Raw genomic sequence first — 26,214 nt, forward strand, 5'->3', positions numbered from 1 at the left:
AAAAAAGAATATAATATTTGAATAAAATATGTTGGAAATCTTTAAAATTGACAATGATCAAAGAGTAAATTGCAAGTGAGTGGAAATTTTTAAAATTATCTCCACAAAATTGATTAATACAATAACATGAAAAAGGAATATTTCAATAATATATATTGGAGATCATTTAATATTAGTAATGAAAGCTGGAGAATGATCAAAGAATAAATTGCAAGTGGAAATTGTTAAAATATAATCTCTACAAAATTAATTAAAATTTTCCAAAAATTTGCAATGAAATTTGACTGCAAAAGTCGATTATAAAAATTGTGAAAATGCAACTAATGGATTGTGTCTCCATATTTTTCCATTCCTCAATGAAAAATACAATAACATGAACAAATGATATAATATTTGAATAAAATATATTGGAGATCACTTAAAATTATTAATGAAAGCTGGAAGATGATCAAAGAGTAAATTGCAAGTGGAAATTGTTAAAAAATTAGCTCCACCAGATGAATTAAAATTTTTCAAAAATTTGCAATGAAATTTGACTGCAAAAGTCGATTATAAAAATTGTGAAAATGCAACTAATGGATTGTATCTCCATATTTTTCCATTCCTCAATGAAAAATACAATAACATGAAAAAAGAATATTTGAATAAAATATGTTGGAGATCACTTAAAATTATTAATGAAAGCTGGATCAAAGAATAAATAGCAAGTGAGTGGATATTTTTAAAAAATTATCTCCACAAAATTAATTGAAACTTTTTTCTAACAATTATTTGCAACGTTTGACTGCAAAAGTCAGTTTAAAAATTGTGAAAATGTAACTAATGATTATGTGTCCATATTTTTCCACTCAACAAAATATACAATAACATGAAAGAAGAATATTTGAATAAAATATATTAGAAATCATTTAAAATTGCTAATGAAAGCTGGATCAAAGAGTAAATTGCAAATGGATATTTTTAAAATATAATCTCCACAAAATTAATTAAAATTTCCTAAAATGTATTTCCAATGAAATTTTACTGCAAAAGTCGATTTAAAAATTGTGAAAATGCATCTAATAGATTGTGTCTCCATATTTTTTCACTCCTCAATGAAAAATGCATTAACATGAAAAAAGAATATAATATTTGAATAAAATATGTTGGAAATCTTTAAAATTGACAATGAAAGCTGGATCAAAGAGTAAATTGCAAATGGATATTTTAAAAAAATTATCTCCACAAAATTGATTAAAATTTTCTAACAATTATTTGCAACGTTTGACTGGAAAAATCAATAGAAAAATTGTGAGATTTTTGATGTGAAGGAACCTTTAAAATATTCAATGCCTCCTGCGTTTCTAGTTCACAAAAAAACAAGGAACAGTCGTTCCGCCATTGCTGGTTACGACTGAAAAAAGAAATCGCCCTAACATCGATTTCAACGAGGTAGGAATCATTTTTTCCCCAATCATAATGTCGTAAAACTATTACGTAGAACTATCATTGGCGCGTTTTATGAAATTCTATACAAAAGTGACACAACCTGGCAAATGTACCGAGATCTATAAAAATATTTCGAGGGATGATCGACGTTTGACGCCATCTAAGGAACCTAAGGATAAAAGTAGCTACGATTACGAACGGACCTTCGATTCCGGAGAACTTTTTACGATTCTGTTCATAGATGAAAAAGATTGACGTTCGACGATCGTATTTCGAGGTAACAAGGCAACTTACGAGCTGACTTTTAAGGGCTGTCACCCTCTATAAGAGCACTTCGCGAGATAATTGGCTCTTTTCTCATCATTACAGCGCTTAATTTACAATCAATTCGGAAATTTTCAACAAATATGTGAAAGTAAACACAGAAATTGAAATTTGTATTTAGTACTACAGTAATAACCACAAATTTTGTGTGAATAATATTGTTAAGAATTCTAGAGAATATGAAAAAATAATGTAGAGTTAATTAATTTTTAAAACTATCATTGCTAATATTGCAAAAGAAATGGTTATTATTGTTCTGTAAGATTTTACAAATTTTGTATAAATATTGTTAGGAATCCTGAAGGATATGGAAAAATAATTACAACAAAAAAGTAACGTACGGTTAATTAATATTCTAAACTTTCAAGTAACTAATATTATAAAAATTCTCGTTGAAATTAATTTTCTATTATAATTGTACTCCCACAAATTTCGTATAAATAATATCCTTGAGGATCCTAAAGAATATGAAAAAATAAACATTATACGATATTATAAAATTTTTAAAACTGTAATATAACTGTTAAAAAAATGATTCCTTGCTTATGCTAATCTCCAGAATTAAACGAGGCGTTGGAAGTGCTTTGTTCGGAGTTTGAAACTAATATTCTGTTATAGTTTTGCAAGTTTTTGCGCTGTAACGAGTAAATGGCTCCGTGTAATAAATCAATCGAAACGTGACGTCGCGAGAGAATCAATTTCTACGAAGGGTAGCTGTGTTTCGTAAATTCTTGCTGCACATCGTCCATAAAATTCTGAGAAATCGCCAGGATGGAAGTGGCAAACACTGATCGTTCAATTCACGAAGCCATATCGCAGGATTCAGTGAGTCATATTCACTCCACACAGCTTATTCACTCGTCTCAGCTTTCACCTTGTTTTCCAATATTCTCGTTGCTTGCAAAGCATTGAAAATACAGAGACAAGAATTCTATAACATATTGCAGAATAGTGCATTGAAACATGACAAGTTACGAGTCCATCTGTGACAGTTTTATTAAATTTTAAATATTTACATTTCAAATTCTTTCTCTATCATTTCACAACCAGAAATAAATTATATGTAAAGAAATAGTAATCGACGTATGTTCTTTTGCTTATTTCGGTTCGATAGTAGTATAGAATGTAATTTATTCGTGTCAATAAATATACTATATGCACACTTATGATTGATTGTAACAATTGGACGGATATTTATGCATTTATTAGGATATTTCAATTTTCAAGAAATTATAAAATGCACTTGACGTACAGAAATATAAATTATTATATTTATGGGGTGAGATAACCCTCTACAAAGCTTCCATTTATTAATAAAAATATTAATTTGCATAAAGATCCTCAGTCTAGTAATATGATATAACCATATTTATTTTAGAATTTTTGCAATATGCAATTTTTTATTATCTATCTAAAAATCAAAACATTTTTTAATTAAATTATCGAGTAATAATATAATTGCATTTTAGAATGTTTTCAATACGCAAGTTTTGAGATATTTATCTATCTAAAAATTAAAACATTTTTTAATTAATTGGAACGATGAAATTATCGAGTAATAATATAATTGCATTTTAGAATGTTTTCAATACGCAAGTTTTGAGATATTTATCTATCTAAAAATTAAATCATTTTTTAATTAATTGGAACGATGAAATTATCGAGTAATAATATAATTGCATTTTAGAATTTTTTCAATACGCAAGTTTTGAGATATTTATCTATCTAAAAATTAAAACATTTTTTAATTAATTGGAACGATGAAATTATCGAGTAATAATATAATTGCATTTTAGAATTTTTTCAATACGCAATTTTTGAGATATTTATCTATCTAAAAATTAATTTTGGAATGTGAAATTTTAATTTAGGGGGTTAGAAGAGAAGCAACATCGAACGATGAAATAATCAGTCTGGCAAGTCCTTTGGAAAAGCAGCAGAAAGTAATTAAAGATTCAAGACCAATGGCAGTTGGTACCTCGAGTAAGTGAATTAATACACGAAAATTAAATCTCACGTTGCTGTCAATTACTAAAGAAACAGCTGACGCTTTCGAAAAAGAAGTAATTAACGCGATAAGCGTAAAAAATCTCACTTAAGAAGCCATTATCTCAAACTACATTTAATTCATGTTTTCAGTTTATTTAAGAAAATTAAATAGAAGCAATATTCGATAATCCTGGGTGCAATAATTTTGATATTGTTTACACGAAATGAATTTTCTGCATTATTTAACGAATCGATAAAAAATTACTAAAATCTTGCAATTATATTATATTTTACAATAGTGATAATTTTTCATCATCGTCAATAATAATAATAATACTTCTCTGTCTCAATATAATATTCTGATTACGATTCGACAATAATAAAATAAAAATGGAGATCTATTCTATAATTAAAGATAAATAGTATTATGAATGTAATTTTAGATAAGTCGATAGTAATTTTAATAAAGGACGATTTGAATCCACGTACCTTGTGTGGGCCGTTTTACAACAGCCACAATCGCGAAAGGTTAATGGAAAGAGAAAAGCGATTTCAATTTGTTTGGGTTAGGATCGGATAAAGGAAACGCCGTCTCAAAAGGAAAAAAGGAATCGACGGAATTAACAGAGAGAATGTCTAGGATCGAAACGGTCAGGCAGGACGCCAGGAAATTGAAGACCACCACGCTTAATAAAATGGGGAAAATGTTTAAACAACGATCTCAAACACCTGTTTTGGAAAAACCACCCCTAAACGTAAATGGTAGCATGGTGAGCGAATTATAATACTGGAAAGAAAGACAGTCGCCATTCATTCGAAAGAATCCTATTCATAGACTTTATTAGCATACTGGAATATTTTGTTGAGCTTTAAAAATTATTAAAAATTATATTCGAAAGTCTCAAGGATTCTTTTTAATATTCTGGATTTTTATCCACGAGAAATGTTGAGATTGAAGGTATTTAATATGGCCTACTAAAAATTAAAAATCTTCATATCAATGTAACATATTTGAATATTTTGTTGGGCTTTAAAAATTATTAAAAATTATATTCGAAAGTCTCAGTGATTCTTTTTAATATTCTGGATTTTTATCCACGAGAAATGTTGAGATTGAAGATATTTAATATGGCCTAGTAAAAATTAAAAATCTTCATATCAATGTAACATATTTGAATATTTTGTTGGGCTTTAAAAATTATTAAAAATTATATTCGAAAGTCTCAAGGATTCTTTTTAATATTCTGGATTTTTATCCACGAGAAATGTTAAGATTGAAGGTATTTAGTATGGCCTAGTAAAAATTAAAGATCTTCATATCAATTTTAGAAGATTTGAATATTTTGTTAGGCTTTAAAAATGATTAAAAATTATATTCATAAGTCTCAAGGATTCTTTTTAATATTCTGGATTTTTATCCTCGAAAAATGTTGAGATTGAAGATATTTAATATGGCCTAATTAAAATTAAAGATCTTCATATCGATTTTAGCATATTTGAATATTTTATTAGGCGTTAAAAATTATTAAAAATTATATTCGAAAGTCTCAGTGATTCTTTTTAATATTCTGGATTTTTATCCACGAGAAATGTTAAGATTGAAGATATTTAGTAGTGCCTAGCAAAAATTAAAGATCTTCATATCGATTTTAGCATATTTGAATATTTTGTTGGGCTTTAAAAATTATTAAAAATTATATTCGAATGTCTCAGTGATTCTTTTTAATATTCTGGATTTTTATCCACGAAAAATGTTAAGATTGAAGGTATTTAATATGGCCTACTAAAAATTAAAGATCTTCATATCGATTTTAGCATATTTGAATATTTTGTTAGGCTTTAAAAATTATTAAAAACTATATTCCAAAGTCTCAGTGATTCTTTTTAATATTCTGAATTTTTATCCACGAGAAATGTTAAGATTGAAGGTATTTAATATAGCCTAATAAAAATTAAACATCTTCATATTAATTTTAGAAGATTTGAATATTTTGTTGGACTTTAAAAATTATTAAAAACTATATTCGAAAGTCTCAGTGATTCTTGTTAATATTCTGGATTTTTATCCACGAGAAATGTTGAGATTGAAGATATTTAATATGGCCTAATAAAAATTAAAAATCTTCATCTTGAATATTTTGTTGGGCTTTAAAAGTTATTAAAAACTATATTCATAAGTCTCAGTGATTTTTTTTAAACTAATTTTAAATTGTACTGTTTTTATACCGTTCTAAATTTTTTTACTGTTTTCCACGATGAATATGTATTAAGTGTGGAATACCTAATATGGCCTAGTAAAAAATGAATAATTACAAATTATTAATTATACATTTTTAATAGATGCTCGTGCATTCACTGCTCGGTACTTTTATACAATTATTCAGGAAGCATATTAAAAGTAAAAATACCCTAATAAAGCCTAACAAAAATAAAAATATTTACATCGATTAAATTGCTCGAGTACATTATTAATTACATATTTTTAATAAACACTCCTTGGCTTAATACCCATATTAGGTACTTTTATTTAATTTTCTATTAGAACATGACAAAATCAGTGGAGAATTACAGCGACGAAACTACGAAAAAGGACAAAGAGAAGAGCAATTCTTTAGGAAGAATGCTGAAGTTGGTGGACAAGGATGGCTCACCAAAGAAGATGTTCCATCCTCGAACAGGATCCCTCAGTCGTATTTTACGTCGACAACCTACCAACGAAAATATCGACGAGAAAAAACCACCAGAGGACAATTCACCTGGAATTTTATCAAGAATGATAAGCCAGCTAAGAGGAAAGTAACAAACATTACATAAACAAAATATATTCTCTCGAATTATCTCTTTCTTCCTTTCCAATGGGCTTACACACTAACAAACTATTATTCTCGTAGCAATAAATTTACATTCATTAAGTCACATAAAGTTTGAATTTATAATTATCAATTAAAAAATTAAAGAAACTATTGCAATTTTACTTTCAAACAACAACAAAAGCTCGAGAATAATACTTTTAATGAAATCAAATACTTCTGCTTATTATTCATACGGTGAATTTTCCATGTTGTTCTCCGGAAACAACAGTATCCATTATTCATAGCTCGCTGGAATTATACATAGTCGGATTATATACCGTATTGTAAATTAATTTAATGTTTATATTTACGTTGCACAGGACGTCCACACAGTGGAAGCCAGACGACTGAACCGAATATAAAAACGCGCGGGAAAATGAACTCGTTGCCACCGAAGGTGCCATTGAATTTGAGGTCGCGTAATTTATCTTCGTCAACGTCTCCCACGCAAGAGACGGAGTCGCTGAAGAAACTGTCAAACTTCGAATATTCCGTTTAAGGCTGTTAACAATAGTCTTACAATGAAAAGTAACGTATACGAAAGTTTAAACATTTTCAAAAAATTTGTTATTTTTTTTAAGTATTTATTTTGGAAAAAAAATTTCTCTTTCCAGGTACGAAATTCATATGTATATAAAAACTCGGAAACGAGAAATAAAATTCTTTCGTCAAGACGCTTTGAAAATCGTTTTAAACGTGTTCGGAGAGAATTTTTAATAATTTAGTAATTCCTTTGCAAATTGTTCTATACTTGTATACAGTTACTCGTACATTAATTAAAAATAAAAATTGACAATGGTGTTGCTACGTTGGAAACGATGGTTCTTGGTTGATCATCGAAGTGCAGCATCATTTGGTCGCGTGCAGTGGAGGATGGGTGACCGTTTGAGTTGCTTCACGTATTTGTTGACTTTTACAGTGTTTATATTATTAGATATAACTCTGTATTGGTTTTCTAATTGTAATAAATTGTTAAAAGTGTAAATGGGAAAGAATTTAGAAAAAGAGAAGCTCCTTTCCATTGATAGTGATAACAAACACAACAAAATTACACAGTATAATAAATAAATTTGGTAAATAATAAATGGGGAAGAATTTAGAAAAAAAGAAGCTCCTTTCCATTGATAGTGATAACAAACACAACAAAATTACACAGTATAATAAATAAATTTGGTAAATAATAAATGGGGAAGAATTTAGAAAAAAAGAAGCTCCTTTCCATTGATAGTGATAACAAACACAACAAAATTACTGTATAAATAGAAACAAAAACACAGTATAATAAATAAATTTAGTAAATGGGGAAGAATTTAGAAAAAAAGAAGCTCCTTTCCATTCGTAGTTATAACAAACATAAATAGAAACAAAAACACAGTATAATAAATAAATTTGGTAAATAATGAATGTGGAATAATTAATAAAGAAATAACCCATGCAAAGTGTAGGAATACGAGTGGGAGTGACTGTGTGTAATAAGAAAATTATGATTTATATCCACATTAATGTCGAGAAGAGTGAATTATTTTTACAGATGAAAATATAGAACGTACTTAATATTTCTCTATTAAATTGTTACATGAGACTTCTTTATATTGAATGTAAAACTTTTTGAAAGTTGGGGAAAAAAGTGGAACGATGATATAATCGTTCAATTTTTTTCTGGACTTTAGTTCGTCTTCGTTCCCCTGACACCATAAATCCACCCGTGACGTGCAATTATGATGAATCGGATTTTCATTGATCGAGCTTTTATGGTAAAACGTGGTCCAACATTTTGCATGAAATTTCTGTGACACTACTGTTTCGAATTTAGAAAGTCTAATGTCTAATACAAAAACGAAAGTCAAGAAATTATTGAAATACAATAAAACACTAATATTTCTAATATTATATTACAAATTATGGATCCTATAATTTATTAATATATTTTATAATATATATATTTATTAATATATATATTTATTAATATATATATTTTATTATAAATAGAAAATTTTGTTTTTTAACACCTTTGATAGAAATAGTGTTACGAACAAAGTACAACTTCTAAACACGTTTTAGAAAAACAAATACAATAAAAAGGAAGAAATATTAACACTAATATTCCGACCAGGTGTATTTTGACTGTGGAAATAATTGTTGGAGAAAAAATATTTGTATAAATTCGAAAAAATAAATGATGGATCCAAGAAAATAAATAGAAAATTTTGTTTTTTGATAGAAATGGTGTTACGAACAAAGTACAACTTCTAAACACGTTTTAGAAAAACAAATACAATAAAAAGGAAGAAATATTAACACTAATATTCCGACCCGATGTATTTTGACTGTGGAAATAATTGTTGGAAAAAGAATATTTTTATAAATTCGAAAAAATAAATAGAAAATTTTGTCTTTTGATAAAAATGATGTTACGAACAAAGTACAACTTCTAAACACAGTTTAGAAAAACATGCAGTATCGAAATGCTTTTTTCTTGTAAATTTTATAAACATCGCTGATTAATTCGACACAATTTTATTGGAAGAACCATCTTTATTATGCACGCATATTTCGTCTTCTTTCCTTTTTTTTTTTGCGAGACAGCCCGTGTCCCTTCGTGCTTCGCACGCTGTACAATTCTTCAGATACATACTAACATGTTTTATAATATTAATACGACAAATGCGGTTCAGACGGTTTCGCGAATCACAGCGAGCTTAATTCCGTAATTCGTGAAAGCATCTCAACGAATCAGCTGTCGTTGCAGCTGGTATAAAACTGTGTATTTACAAAATAAAACTAAACTTAAATGGTACGCATGATTCCCTCGCGCAAATTTCAGCAAATAAATTTCGTGGTCCAACTTATTTATAATAACGAAATTTCTATTGTAATACCTTGTGTACTAAAATTTTGTCGAATAAACAGTTTTTTAAGAAGATTCAAGGATTTTTTAAATAAACGTCTCGTAAATAATTTCGTATCATTTTAAATTAAATTTTTTTTGCTCGTAACGCGTACAAAAAGCACGATTTATGTTTTATACCAAATACTTTCACAGTTCTCTTCCGCGTTGGATATTTTCAAATTGATCGCAGGCATTATCGTAAAGCACGCTTCGCGAGGATTAACATTAATGTTTTAAGCGCGCCGTTTAAAAAATATATACGTACTTTCCATTCTAAATACCGTAATTATGTACAACATATCGCAATATCGTGCGTTCTGTTCCTTAGAATTTAATTTTATCGTACAACAATATCCCTATTTTGACATCGCGTATCTCTGTTTAATTAATCGACTAAAAACAATTGGCACGAAACCGATAACTGATGGAAATTAATTGATCATCCACGTGTATTAAAACCCATTCGACATGCGTCAATTTTGCACCCCTCGTTCGAGGGTAAGTGATCTATCACAGAGTAAAAAAGAATCGCAATTTTTCACGTTACGTGTCCTCCCGTGCTCGATTTTCCTAATAATAAACAAAATATTTTTCGCCAAACTCACCAAATTGTCTCAATTTTAACACGCAAATGCATTCATATCCACTTTTATTAAAATCGGGCACCTTGTAAATGAAAATAATTATCCCTCCATTTTTACAGTTTTGTTTACAGTTTCAAGCTTTCATATCAGTCGTTTGATTATATCTATCATGTGTATATACTCAAAATCATCGTACTCTAAGACCAATAAAAGAATTTATAATCGTTCTTGTTCGACGACAGAATGTAAAATTATTTTTACGCAAGTTTTGTTCAAACGAAGCAACTTTTTTCCAAGCTCTGATCGAAGATTAATTTCATTTGATCCTTTGAGCATATTTCGTAGAAAATCAATGATTCTGCAAAACGAGCTGTTAATACTGGAAATCTATCTAAACAAAATGTAAGGAAAAATAGAGGAAGATAGTTTTCAGATTAATATTCCCAACAGGATAATGTATATTATTTGTCAGAGTTTACTAAACCAAACTGTGTTTTGTTATTCGAGCAAAAACCTCGACTGTTCTGCTACAGAATGCCCCATTTGTCAGAACTTGGATCGTTTTTACTTTACCATAATCCTTGTATCTGCAAAAACATCTTCAGAGATTATCAAAATTTGTTAATAACGATTTTAAAACGATAGAGAATAGTTAATTTAATATTTATCATTATCTAAAATTGTGATATCCCATTTAAATACCCATTTCTGTTCGGTAAAGTATAATCGATTTTTGAAAATATTAAATTTTGCAAAAGACAATATTCATGAATTTTAATGAAATCAATATTCCAGAAATCTAAACTGCAGAAATGAAATTTTGATGCTCTAAAAATACCCATTTCTGTTCAATCGATTTTTGAAAATATTAAATTTTGCAAAAGACAATATTCACGAATTTTAATAAAATCAATATTCCAGAAATCTAAAATGCAGAAATGAAATTTTGATGCTCTAAAAATACCCATTTCTGTTCAATCGATTTTTGAAAATACTAAATTTTGCAAAAGACAATATTCACGAATTTTAATAAAATCAATATTCCAGAAATATAAACTGCAGAAATGAAATTTTGATGCTCTAAAAATACGCATTTCTGTTCAATCGATTTTTGAAAATACTAAATTTTGCAAAAGACAATATTCACGAATTTTAATAAAATCAATATTCCAGAAATCGAAAATGCAGAAATGAAATTTTGATGCTCTAAAAATACCCATTTCTGTTCAATCGATTTTTGAAAATACTAAATTTTGCAAAAGACAATATTCACGAATTTTAATAAAATCAATATTCCAGAAATCTAAAATGCAGAAATAAAATTTTGATGCTCTAAAAATACCCATTTCTGTTCAATCGATTTTTGAAAATATTAAATTTTGCAAAAGACAATATTCACGAATTTTAATAAAATCAATATTCCAGAAATCTAAACTGCAGAAATGAAATTTTGATGCTATAAAAATACCCATTTCTGTTCAATCGATTTTTGAAAATATTAAATTTTGCAAAAGACAATATTCACGAATTTTAATAAAATCAATATTCCAGAAATCTAAAATGCAGAAATGAAATTTTGATGCTCTAAAAATACGCATTTCTGTTCAATCGATTTTTGAAAATATTAAATTTGGCAAAAAGCAATATTCACGAATTTTAATAAAATCAATATTCCAGAAATCTAAAATGCAGAAATGAAATTTTGATGCTCTAAAAATACCCATTTCTGTTCAATCGATTTTTGAAAATACTAAATTTTGTAAAAAACAATATTCACGAATTTTAATAAAATCAATATTCCAGAAATCTAAAATGCAGAAATGAAATTTTGATGTTCTAAAAATACCCATTTTTGTTCAATCGATTTTTTAAAATATTAAATTTTGCAAAAGACAATATTCACGAATTTTAATAAAATCAATATTCCAGAAATATAAACTGCAGAAATGAAATTTTGATGCTCTAAAAATACGCATTTCTGTTCAATCGATTTTTTAAAATATTAAATTTTGCAAAAGACAATATTCACGAATTTTAATAAAGTCAATATTCCAGAAATCTAAAATGCAGAAATGAAATTTTGATGCTCTAAAAATACCCATTTTTGTTCTGTAAAGTATAATCGATTTTTGAAAATATTAAATTTTGCAAAAGACAATATTCACGAATTTTAATAAAATCAATATTCCAGAAATCTAAAATGCAGAAATGAAATTTTGATGCTCTAAAAATACGCATTTCTGTTCAATCGATTTTTGAAAATATTAAATTTTGCAAAAGACAATATTCACGAATTTTAATAAAATCAATATTCCAGAAATCTAAAATGCAGAAATGAAATTTTGATGCTCTAAAAATACCCATTTCTGTTCAATCGATTTTTGAAAATACTAAATTTTGCAAAAGACAATATTCACGAATTTTAATAAAATCAATATTCCAGAAATCTAAAATGCAGAAATGAAATTTTGATGCTCTAAAAATACTCACTTCTGTTCAATGGATTTTTTAAAATACTAAATTTTGCAAAAGACAATATTCACGAATTTTAATAAAATCAATATATTCCAGAAATCGAAAATGATCTATCTTGACGATAAGAATATACATTATCACCGAATGAAAATTTTAGAAGAAACATTTACGAACGTTGCAACGCCATTGCACTGAATATTTAGCCGTTTCTCGAACGAAAATTGCCTAATCAGATAATGAAACAATCTCTAAAAGAAATTAGATATACGAGGATCTAGCTGCACGTTTTCGCTGAATTTAGATACTCAGCGAAGAAACGTACGTTTTACAAATAAATTTGATTTGCTTGGCGATGCCATAATCATCAGCTGCGCGTGCAACATCGAATAGTATATGCACACACACGTATAGCGTAGTATATAGGAAAGAAATTCGATGGATTGGAAACTGCAGTAGTCCAGGCGATTTTTTATCGATCCATTGCCCGCGACATAATAATCCCTCGATCCTCACGAACACTATACCTATAAAGTCTTATTAATATTTATTAAAATGTAGATCTATTACGAGAGAAAACATTTGAAATGTAATTATACAAGCCTTACTCATCTATAATACTCTATTTGGCAATCGATTGGCAATTCCCTTATTTAATATGTCTTACGAATCACCGCGAAGCGTTATAAAAATATTCGACGATAGCGATATTCAGTTTAAATATTATTCCTTACAATATGCACGAATATTTAACGACTAATTGTAAGCCGTTCCATGAAAATGCTACTGGGGAAAAAGTGGACCTCGGGTTGGTTCGTGTATAAAACTGGTACAATTTTAAATTCGTTTCGTCAACATTGAGATTGTTACACGTTCAAGCTTAAGCCTTTCGGAACGATCGAAAGCACCGTGGATCAACGGATCGATAAAAAAGAAAACGCTGTTATCGTTTCTAACACAAGTATCGTTCTTCCGCGTGAAGAGGGCGCAGCGTGTTTGCATCCCCACTCCTCTTGCAGTACGCTGACTCGCTATTGGCCGAGAACGGTGACGAAACAGCCAATCAGCGAGCTGCAGCAACAGTGGAGATGTAAACTTGTGCCTTCTTCTCGCGGAAGAACGGTACAATCGAGTCCTCGCGACAGATTACGAACATTTAAAAGTGTGCAAGTCGTTATACATACTTAAAGCGATATACAAACATTTCTCCAAAAATACAGTATGTTATTAATTTTTCACGTCCATTTCGAAGTTTCCTCCGCCCTCCAGAAAACTCGAGACAATTCGTTTGACCCTGTTGAGTGTAACCGGTTCCCCCCGTCATTCTTAAACGCCTAAATGCTTCCCGCGCTTTTTTTTCGTTTCCATCGTTAAATACAAAATTAAGTACACGTCTTTGTATCGTCGAGAAAACTTGACTCTAAGTACTAACTCCGGACTCGTTCTGAAACTGTCATCGTCCAACGTTTGCCAAAACGAGCTGAAATGCAACCGTAGGTACCAAAGTGAAATACGTTTAAACAAATAAAACATTACATTGTAAACCTTTAAAAAAATCGATTACTTTCTCTGGAAAGAAACCTCGTTTCCCTCGCGTTCGTTTGGTCCGTGAAAACAATGAAAATCGTTAAAAAATTGATAATTAAATTCCATAGTTAGCATTTCTTTAATTATCGATTTTTTTCCACCCCGTTCATTTCACCTCGTGCAAACTCATTCTTCGAAAAAAGACCGTTTTAATAGTTCTCGAAGCTGTTTGGTAGCTTCGTCGCGTTGGAAAAAAATTGTTCGTGGTTCGTCGATCTTGTTTAAAATTCGGTGCTAAACGTTAACGACGATGCCAAAGAACGGACGACCGATACGAATCAATCTTTCAGGCAATCTCTGCGAATCGTCGTTTCAAATCGAGCGCAGATCATTGAATATGTATAATACGGATCGTCGAGTGATTCTCATGAAAAGTGATATGGCTTCTACGAAGATGCGAGTTTCTTGTTCCCACTGACATGTTTCTCCTATCGTGACAAAGGAGGATCGACAGAAATCTTTCGTCCCTCGTCCCTTTCTTTCTCATTCTATGTAATGTTTAAACATTTAACTGGCGTCACTACTACAGCCCTTGGACGGATAGTTGCCACTCGCGACACTGTCGATTAATTTTCTATTAGATTACCAACAAAACGACAGTCCAAATACAAATGCTTTCTATCAGTTCGAAGCAGACAAATAAAAAATCACAAAACGTGTTCGTTGCTGGGATAGCAATTTCTCTAACAAAATAAACATATAAATTATTTATATTGACACCTTCAATTTTTAATCACAATGTCAACACACTTTTTAAACATTCTTTTTATCTGTATAGGAATTAGTTTGCATTTATTTTTGATTATTCGTGCACGTGTCAACATAAATAGTGACGAGAATGTTCCTTAGAATTGATCATTTTTAACACGTTTTCTGGAAATTGACAGTTTCGAACTAATAATCACAAAATGCAAAGTTATCTATTATCTAGCAGCTTAAAAATTTTTTAAATTATTTACCCCGAGTCTGAATGAACAAACGTAACATCACTTGATAGCTTGTCGATTTGTTGTGAACCTAATCGATCGAAATTGTGGCAACTCGATGCGAAATACTCATCTTACGTTTCTTAAGATATGCAACCTGGACTTAACTACATCACGATTGATATTTAAACGCGAATCGTAGAAACGATTACCCTCGAAATGGTCGTAATGGCGATTCATATATACATAATGTCACGTAACAAAGTCCAGACGAATCTTACGTTTCACGAGACTTCAACTTAAATTTGTCGCCTCCCGTGCCCGCCGCCAGAGGGCTCGGCGCTCTCGCAAGCGCTCGACCGACTGTGGCTGAGCCTGGGAGGCGACGCCATATTAATCATGGTCGTGAGAGCGCTTGTGAGAGCGCTGGCCCTCTGGTGGCGACGCCACACATTCAACTTACTCGTTTCTGTCCTCGCGCCCGGAACACCAATTATTTTCATACTCATACTCTTTCTCGATATGTAAACAATCTGTGAAAAGTAAGAAAATTATTAATCTTCATCGCTGCCCTTGGTAAATTCGAATCGATTCGTTTCGATCGAAAACTCGAACTTTCACGTCTAATTTCATCGTTATTTTCCCCCTCAGAACATAATCATTGTTCTTTCCAAATGTCTTTGTTCGTTTCTGGCTATAGCAATTATCCTCGAATAGCTTGGAAAACTCATTCTCGAATCGGTTCGTCAATGTTCTTCCATTATCGTGTAGATTACATGAACGATTGCATAGAATACGATTAGATGAGTTAAAATATGCTACCTATTGTAGAAACGATAGGAATAAGTTTCTTCTTCTTGGATATAATTGGTGGTCGACAATTTCGTTCGTTCGTGCAATATTCAGATGCTTCAAGGGACTGAAATTATTGTCGAAAAATGTGGATTTTCGAGGCGATCTTGAACGCTTCTCCAAATAATTTGTTCGTTGAAACTTTAAACAAACGTCCATCTCGCGTGTTCAAACAGTCCACGACTTCGAAAACTTTTTATAAAAAGGGAACTAAAATCATATCACTTGTGTGTATTGTCCTTTATGAAAAAGCTAACTACATCGTTTGTCATTTCGTTTAAAAAAAAAAAACGGCACTTCCCGTCTCGTTGCTGGAAAAAATCCCCGTCGAACACTTTTGTGGATGACTCTACATCGTTTTAATTTCCACTTTCAATATTTTGATCGTATTATATCACTTGTAATACTATTTTTCCCTGGCGCACTGCACCCATTCAAAACCTAAGAGTTCCTCTCATTCGTTGATCCCTGAATTCAACGAGATATTCGAACATCACATCCCCGATTCCGCTATCCCTTCGTCGTCTGCAAAAATATACGAAAACGATTGAGAATTTCATACTAGATCGTCGAGATATGCGAGTTAGATGTAACCATGCCTTTTGCAATTAATTTGTGCGATTTCAAAGCGATTTTGGTTAAATGCAGAAGAATCTGTGCAGGGTGTATTTCAAATATTATTATAGAAAAGTATGCAGAACGTAATCATAAAGTATCCTGAACGATCATCGAATTTGCATTGTACGCAATAATCGAAAGTAAGTTTCAGAAACCTGTACAATAACTGTCTTTGTATAATTCTATTAGAAACAAAAGTTACAAGAATGCTTGATAAAAATTTATATCTAGTAAAACTGGTTTAAAAAACAAATATTAGAGTTATGATTTTAACTGTGTTGCAATACTTTATAATTGCAAATTAATTGTATTTAGCAAGTGCTGCTGAAATAATGTGAATCAGTTTGTGGTGGATTATTGAATTTCATTAAATTTGAAACCAAAAATCAAATTATGCTTCTAACTATATCACAATAATTTATAATTATAAATCAATTTAACAAATACAGCTAAAATATATAGTGTGAATCAGTTTGTGGTGGATCACTGAATTTTATTATTGAGTTTCAAAAGAACACAAATTAAGATGCACTTTTCTATGTATGCATAAAAAGTGTTAAAAATTTTTCTAAGAAACAAAAAAGTACAAAGATTATAGAGACTAGTGTTGTGTTGTATTTGTTAGATTGCGTTGATAATATTGCATGCTACGTGCTTCAGTGAGAGTAGTTTGCAACGCACTACGTGTAATTGGTGAAAGATAAAAAAAGCCAGGATCGAAATTACCATCAGCGCATGATTCGCAGTTCGAAGGTCACCTTTCCTTTTCATCTTCAGCAGGGCTCTTTGTGTTTTCAACCGCGGTTCGATTCTTGCCTGGATTCAAAGGGAGTACAAGGTTGCAAAAGGGAAGTGATTGCTACGTACGGATGTGACACAATTTACCAAAGCAACACCTTGCAATGGGACCCAAACGGAATGGGCCCTTTCTTAACACTAAACCTACCGCGACCGGTCAAATGACCGTTTGTAAAATTTCGTTGAGAATTTTCAACACACAATATCATTTTAGCGCCATTTAACTTCACTTTTCTTATAGTATACGTACAATGAATTTTACAATATCCACTTCTATTCTTATTGTTTGTTTTCTGAGAAAAATACGTAGTCTGTCTTGCCTACCACCACCGGTTGATTTATGTTTTTCTGTAAAAAACTGGACATTTGGTACAAAATTCTGATTAGCCTCCATATAGCAAAGACGAAAAGAGAGAATCTACAATTTCCACTGTCTTAGAACAGTCTAACAACGCCTATTAAAAATAGATAAACTTTAGATGTGTTTAGTTTCGAAACTATTAGTGTTTTATTAATTATTGAGGCATTGTTAGAAGCGGTAAACCTTCCTCTTTAAAATGGTTTTTGGTTTTCGTCGATCCGACTTTCCGTTTCGGAGATATCGCAATTTATATAAAAGCGTAATTTTGGAAAAACTCCGCTTATGGCGCTTCCCGTGTTACGGCAGACTACGAACGCGTATTAAAAATACTAAAACTTTAGACGCGTGTAACTCCGAAACTACTAGTGTTTTATTAAAAATTATAACCCTATTAGCGGCGGGGAAGCTTCCCCTTTGAAATTGGTTTTTGGTTTTCGTCGATCCGACTTTCCGTTTCGGAGATATCGCAATTTATATAAAAGCGTAATTTTGGAAAAACTCCGCTTATGGCGGTTCCCGTGTTACGGCGGCTACTAACGCGCATTGAAATTACTAAAAACTTTAATTACTTGTAATTTCGAAACTAATCGTGATTTTTTAATAATTAAACAATTGTTAGCAGCGGTAGACCTTCCTCTTTGAAATGGTTTTTGGTTTTCGTCGATCCGACTTTCCGTTACGGAGATATCGCAATTTATATAAAAGCGTAATTTTGGAAAAACTCCGCTTATGGCGGTTCCCGTGTTACGGCGGACTACTGACGCGCATTGAAATTACTAAAAACTTTAATTACTTGTAATTTCGAAACTACTCGTGATTTTTTAATAATTAAGCAATTGTTTGCAGCGGTAGACCTTCCTCTTTGAAATGGTTTTTGGTTTTTGTCGATCCGACTTTCCGTTTCGGAGATATCGCAATTTATATAAAAGCGTAATTTTTGAAAAACTCCGCTTATGGCGGTTCCCGTGTTACGGCGGCTACTAACGCGCATTGAAATTACTAAAAACTTTAATTACTTGTAATTTCGAAACTACTCGTGATTTTTTAATAATTAAACAATTGTTAGCAGCGGTAGACCTTCCTCTTTGAAATGGTTTTTGGTTTTTGTCGATCCGACTTTCCGTTTCGGAGATATCGCAATTTATATAAATGCGTAATTTTGGAAAAACTCCGCTTATGGCGGTTCCCGTGTTACGGCGGCTACTGCCGCGCATTGAAATTACTAAAAACTTTAATTACTTGTAATTTCGAAACTACTCGTGGTTTTTTAATAATTAAGCAATTGTTAGCAGCGGTAGACCTTCCTCTTTGAAATGGTTTTTGGTTTTTGCCGATCCGACTTTCCGTTTCGGAGATATCGCAATTTATATAAAAGCGTAATTTTGAAAAAACTCCGCTTATGGCGCTTCCCGTGTTACGGCGGACTACTAACGCGCATTGAAATTACTAAAAACTTTAATTACTTGTAATTTCGAAACTACTCGTGATTTTTTAATAATTAAGCAATTGTTAGCAGCGGTAGACCTTCCTCTTTGAAATGGTTTTTGGTTTTCGTCGATCCGACTTTCCGTTTCGGAGATATCGCAATTTATATAAAAGCGTAATTTTGGAAAAACTCCGCTTATGGCGCTTCCCGTGTTACGGCGGCTACTAACGCGCATTGAAATTACTAAAAACTTTAATTACTTGTAATTTCGAAACTAATCGTGATTTTTTAATAATTAAACAATTGTTAGCAGCGGTAGACCTTCCTCTTTGAAATGGTTTTTGGTTTTCGTCGATCCGACTTTCTGTTTCGGAGATATCGCAATTTATATAAAAGCGTAATTTTGGAAAAACTCCGCTTATGGCGCTTCCCGTGTTACGGCGGCTACTAACGCGCATTGAAATTACTAAAAACTTTAATTACTTGTAATTTCGAAACTACTCGTGATTTTTTAATAATTAAACAATTGTTAGCAGCGGTAGACCTTCCTCTTTGAAATGGTTTTTGGTTTTTGTCGATCCGACTTTCCGTTTCGGAGATATCGTAATTTATGTAAAGTGGTATTTTTCTTAATTCGACTATCGCTGTCTTCGTCTAGCGGAGTCGGACCTCCTTGTCGCACGTGCGTAGTGCTGACCTACCTCGCGTACGTGACTCTCGTGACCTAGTGACGGCGTAGTATTTCCAAGAAATTACTACGCACTACTTACTATCTACGCGCGCGGGGGATGAATGGACTCGCGCGAGCGCAACAAAAACGTAAACAAACCCTATCTCCGAAACTAGCCACCGCAGCGACTTGAAACTAAAATCGCTATATCTCCGGAACTAATAAAGCTATCGACTCGTACGACCACTCATTTTAAAGGGCATTTCATCCCCTATCCGATGACTATACCACCTACTATAATTTATGCCATCTTCTATGTTTATTTCGACATTTACTTTGACGCTACATACCTAAAGAAGTTTAAACAATTCCTATTGACCATACGACCAGTATGCAATAAAACTGAACTATAAATTGTTCATTTAATTGAAAATGAATTTAAATACAGGATGTTTGAGTAATTACTAGCCAGTACTTTTTCTTAAATAAGTGTTTTCTTTAGAACTGACTACGGTATCGACTTGGAACGAAATTTGTTTTCAAGGGTGTTTTATCTTCCATCCGATGAATATTAAAAATCAAAACGCAACTTTCTATGCATGTAATGGAAAAATTAGAAGTACGTTGTCTCGTAAAAGAGAAAAAGAAAGTCATTTGACCGGTTATGGTAGGAATTGGTATACATGAAGTGTCGGTAGGTTTAGTGTTAAAATAATACTACTACTACCACCATCACCATCACCATCACCATCGCTATCACCAGATCTTTTACCATACACGATTACTCATACTCCAACGAATAATACTTTCTCTTAATATTCTTCGAAAATAATCTGTTCGTACTCGTAGACTCCATTATCCTCAAATTCTAATAATTCGAAACATTATTAAAATATTCTTAGTGCACTGTTTCAAGTTTAAAGCATCCCAGCTCGTTAAGAATATTTTGCCACTCTCGAATAATTCATGCACTACTATTTCCAAAATAAAATGTTTAGACTCTGATCCATCATCTCGAACGAATTATTTTCGAGCAGTGCACACGTTTGTTGAGATTCTATTACCTCGTTTTTAGCAACGAGGTTGCTATGACTCAATGTTAACAGAAATGTTTCAAACAAGGTAATAGTCTTCGTTTTCCAAAACTATTAAAAGTGACTTCTGATTCTTTTCGAAAGGCCTGACAAAAATGGAGCAATTCCCACCTTCGAATCCTTGATTGTCGTGAATCTCTCGAGGTGGTCCAGTGGTGTCCTGGCCTTCCAGAACTGCCAGAAGGCACTGGTGTATGCAAATGTACTGTTGCTCTGTCTGGACCATCCAAACGCGTTCTTTCCTCATCGCCCAGACTATTCCAAAGATGTCGACGTACTTGGACACTAGGATTTGTTGGAGTATTCTGTCCAACGTGATGAAAGTCCCACTGCGACCGACTCCGGCGCTACAATGTACAACGATTGGCCTTTGATCGGGCCTAACTCTTTCTCTGAAAGCTCTGACGAATCGAGCTAGCGTCTGAGGTGGACTTGGAACACCGAAATCTGGCCAGGTTGTGAAGTGGAAATGCTGGATAACTCTCTTGACGTCCCCCTGTTGGAAAACATGGCGTATCAATTAGAGCTAAAAACGTCACTTTAAATGAATTTCCATCTCGTGAATGGTACTATTTATTTTATTAGACTTCATCTTCATGCAAAATTATAGAATTAATGAAATGAGTAGCTTCGTAGAAGGGTTGAACCCCTAAATATAATAATTTGTATCATTAAGTATTTTTACTTTATCAAATGCATACTGTAGTATTATTTCTCTTTTCTTCAATTAAAATCTCAGTGTATCGATGAGATACGAGCTACTTACTCTGCACAACATGAACTCCGTGATGCTCCAGTCAGGATAACGCGTCTCGTTCAGTATCGTGACACAAATATCGCCATAGTAGACTGGCAGAGTGTCCATCGGCCAATAATGATCGCATTTTTCTCTGCCCTTCTCGATACACCTCGTTAACATCACTATAGCTCGGCTATTGCTCTCCCAAACTGTCCTCCAGAAGTCATCTCGCGTCGAATGCAAAGGTCCTTGGGTGACAATGAATTCTCTTGGAGAATTGTGGCCCTGGAACAATCAATATTAACGACATCAAATCGTTAACTTTCATTTCATTTTTACTAGTCGATATAAGGAGAGGACAAGGTCTTCATTATCTACAAATATAATTTTAATCAAGTTGCAATTACCATCATTATATTTTTGTATACATTATAAATTTTAGTAAATACAAAGACACTTTATTTATGAGTAAATTAGCAGTTTTATTTGTAAATTTCATCATTTAATTTGTATCTTATGAGGAGAGGACAAGGTCTTCGTTATCTACGAATATAATTTTAATCAAGTTGCAATTACCATTATATTTTTGTATACATTATAAATTTTAGTAAATACAAAGAGACACTTTATTTTAAAGTTAAGTAGCATTTTCATTTATGAATTTCATAATTAAAACTTATTTTTATTAAGAGAAAAAACTTTTGTACTCATCGGGAATCGAACGTGGGCCCACCGGATGGAAGCCTCTTACTTTACCACACCTCACGGCGGTACTCGATGCTCTAAAATTATATTTATAGATAATAATAAAACTATCATTGATATTTAAAAAATTATTAAATATCTGCCCCTATAATATTATATATTTTTAAACTGTATAACTTGATCTACGAGTCTACAAAAATTGATGTTAAGTTTAACAAAAGTTTTTTACCATTCCTGGTACGAACAAATTTAAACAAAGTAGTATACGTTTGAAGAATTATTTGGAATTAAATAGTATGTCAAACAAACACTTTTATAACAATGTAGAAACAGGATTTTAACGTAAAACAGTATAAAAATATACAACATTCTCCCTGTACCCGTGGATATTTTTGTTTGTTAAACAGTGGTGTAAAAATAGAGAAATAAACGAGCTTTGTAAATATCTCGTGCAAGGTTCGTTTTACTGCCACATGCTACCAGCACGAGAATTACACATGTGTACTCAAGATTAGTATACACCTTGCTATATTGACACGAGATAGTAGGAACGATATAAACTTGAATCACGACACTGTTCGCAAACACAATTAGAAACTGTAAAAGCAGTGTACACTGGAATCTGCCAAGTCGATGTTAATTACACGCCTAATTAGTAGACTGTGGATGTTTATGCATTTTCAAAAAACTACAGATCACACTTGATATAGAAATATATAAAAAATACTTCGAATAAAATAAAAGGTATTTAGGGGTTCAGAGAACTCTCTACGAAGCTCCTATTTAATTAATTTTATTAATAAAAATATACATTTGCAAAAAGATTCTCAGTTTAGTAATAATATACTCAGTTTTCATTAATTTTTACGACACTCCTAATCTCTGAATTAAAAATTATTTGGGGGTTGAGACAACCCTCTGCAAGGCTCTCATTTCGATTAATTCTATTAATAAAAATATAAATTTGCAAAAAGATTCTCAGTTTAGTAATACTCAGTTTTCATTAATTTTTAAGATATTTCTAATCTCTGAATTAAAAATTATTTGGGGGTTGAGACAACCCTCTGCAAGGCTCTCATTTCGATCAATTTTATTAATAAAAATATGAATTTGCATAAAGATCCACAGTAAAATAATAATTAAAATAATTCCTTCCCTCGAATTGGATTATATTCAATTTCTTTTTCTTTTTAATAAAATGTTAGAACTTACAGGAACGTAGTTGGCGTTTATATAGTCGGAACCCTCCTCGTCGTCCACAGGTTGTAGCTTGAATCTACTGTGGTCGTAGGGTAAAATGTTGGTGAAACGATTCTTTGGCCTGTTGCATGGCAAATCCGCCGCTGTGCAGGGTTGATCCCTTCCCACGTGCTTTAGTTCTTCGAATTCCTCCGAGAAACGGAAATCAGAGTCCGCGGACATCGTTCGATAATGCTCTGCAAAGTCTTCGATCTTTATCGGTCGACTATAAAATAAAAAATTTACAATTATTTTCGTTCGAACGCTGAGGCTAAATGATAAACTTTGAGAAATTCTGTAAAATTAAATTCAATTTACCTGGTTTCAATGACGCTGTCAGGCAAGGATAAATTATCGCTGGTCCTCGTTTCCGTTGTTTTGCGACCCTGACTTCTTCTTCTTCTCACCAGCAGCCCAATGCCCAATAAAGTCAGCAAAAGCACTATTGGAACCGTGACACCAACTATTATGGCCGTGTTGTCCTTATCTGATAAAACACGACTTTAAATCAAACGTTTATCCAACACTCCACTCCTAAATTAAACTGCGAGCAAATCTCTAAATGAGAATCGGAATGGATCGATAACGCTTTTGCAAAAATATTATCACGGAAGCTTGCACTTGAAACGATAGATATTTCCAAACGAAACACAATTGGAGTATCTTGTTTAGAAGACACGACTGAATAGTGCAATTTAAATTATTTGCCTATTAAAATTAATTATTTGTAAATTAGATTTCGTTATTCTCACCTGCCAGCAGCAATCCTTGGGCAGACATGTACACGAAATAACGAGGTATGAATTTAGCAAGCTTCTTATAATTATAACGTTGCTTGATGAATTATAAAATGAACAAAAAAAATAGTAGAATATTCTATTAAATTGTTCGTTATTTTTAGAATAATTTAAATACAACAATGTGGTCTTGTTTGTGGTATAAAAACAAGCTTCTTACAATTATGCCAGCTGATAAACGAATTGTAAACAAAAAAATACAGAAGAATATTCTACTGAATTATTTAATAATTTTCCTGTCAACTTATTATATCAACAAAAATGTTATTCATGGTCGTAACCGCCAATTAAAAATTTGATTATTTTGAAATAATTTAGATACTACAGTGTGGTCTTCGTCTATGATTTATGATATAAAAATGAATTTAACAAACTTATAATTATAACGTCGACTGGTGAACGAATTATAAAATGACCAGAAGAATACGCAAGAATATTCTACCGAATTATTTAATAATTTTCCTGTCCACTTATTGTATCAACAAAAATTAGATTGTCCATGATTTATGATATAAAAATGAATTTAAGAAACTTCTTATAATTATAACATCGATTGGTGAACGAATTATAAAATGACCAGAAAAATACAGAAGAATATTCTACCGAATTATTTAATAATTTTCCTGTCCACTTCTTGTATCAACAAAAATTTAATTGTCCATGATTTATGATATAAAAATGAATTTAACAAACTTATAATTATAACGTTGATTGGTGAACGAATTATAAAATGACCAGAAAAATACAGAAGAATATTTAATAATTTCCATAAGTTTTGGATCTATTTAAAAAATAATTGAAATACAAGAATGTGATTTATAATTTGCGATATAAATTTTTGTGCAAGCATTTTGCAACGATTTTTCTCACCTGTTTGAATCGGGAAACTGTAACTGGTGTCCGTGAATTTGTCAGGCGCGGTAAATGCTCGAACTTTGACCCTGTAAGTGGAGCCAGACTTCAATGGTCCATTGCAGTATCCGATTTTGTCGCCACAGTTCTCGCTACCGATCGTGAAGTCCTCCACCGATCCGTTTTTGAACGGATAGTAAGGTTCCATCACCTTTAAAAGGAAGTAAAATTTGTTTATTAAAATATATGGAAAGTTACTCGCGATCGAAGAACGTTTTACGTGCTGTTGAAAAAGGTTTGGAATTAATTTGCATACAGGTTTGGACATCTGCTTAATAAAAACTTCCATACTGTGTAGCCACGTATCATTCTTCGAATAATAATTTATTTATCAAGGGTGCATTGCAACAACACCTCGTAATATTTGTTTACATCGATGTTATCCTTGGACAGGTGCATACGAATTGCATGGATTATATATTATGTTCGTGAAATGTTTCCTGTTAGATGGAAATTATTCCCCAGGAAATATGACGAATAGTAAACTATAAATATGCTTATGATTAACGTCATATATTCTGTTTCTGTATTCTTTAAAAATATTTTCACGTCATTTGACGAATAACTCAAAACTGTGATTTCCACCATTTCTTCAATTACTTATTTATTTTACACGCATCGTAACTAATAATTTTCTATTTGAAAAACTAAATCTTAATTTTGTTTGTTTCTCTGAAACACACTGTATTTACTGCAATATTCTGAGCAACCAAATCATTACCTGTGTGAAGAATTTTCCAGCTTTGGAAATCAGGTCCTCGAGAATATTCATGACCCAAATTTTTACTCAGACCGAATTCAATTTTCACAATTATTGCAGTTAACGAGGAAAACACGAGACACACGAAACTTTGCACAGTTCCTTCATTTTTATCACACACTTCTGAAAATCATTATTTTGGTAAAAATAGAGAGATCTCGAAGCTTCCATAATCTCCAACACACAAGATG

The 26,214-nt window shown here is 31.7% G+C and overlaps 1 protein-coding gene across 4 annotated transcripts in view; it reads right to left on the reverse strand.

The window, feature by feature from the left end:
- Positions 1–16,120: 16,120 nt before the first annotated feature.
- Ptp10d (Protein tyrosine phosphatase 10D) overlaps positions 16,121–26,214 on the reverse strand; it is a 54,555-nt gene continuing 44,461 nt past the window's right edge. For 2 of the 4 annotated variants that reach the window (XM_076780638.1, XM_076780636.1), the window contains 7 exons: positions 25,222–25,414; positions 23,873–24,041; positions 23,528–23,780; positions 21,638–21,895; positions 20,983–21,367; positions 17,249–17,338; positions 16,121–16,429 (listed from right to left, as the gene is read on the reverse strand). In XM_076780638.1, the coding sequence (XP_076636753.1) occupies positions 17,277–17,338; positions 20,983–21,367; positions 21,638–21,895; positions 23,528–23,780; positions 23,873–24,041; positions 25,222–25,414 (1,320 nt within the window). In that variant the 3' untranslated portion in view covers positions 16,121–16,429; positions 17,249–17,276. Of the gene's footprint in view, positions 16,430–17,248; positions 17,339–20,982; positions 21,368–21,637; positions 21,896–22,165; positions 22,393–23,527; positions 23,781–23,872; positions 24,042–25,221; positions 25,415–26,214 lie in introns of those variants that run through there. The other 2 variants (XM_076780637.1, XM_076780639.1) reach the window with 2 other exon arrangements.

Source organism: Colletes latitarsis, chromosome 13, assembly GCF_051014445.1.
Source record: "Colletes latitarsis isolate SP2378_abdomen chromosome 13, iyColLati1, whole genome shotgun sequence".
In the NCBI taxonomy this organism is placed as follows: Eukaryota; Metazoa; Arthropoda; class Insecta; order Hymenoptera; family Colletidae; genus Colletes; species Colletes latitarsis.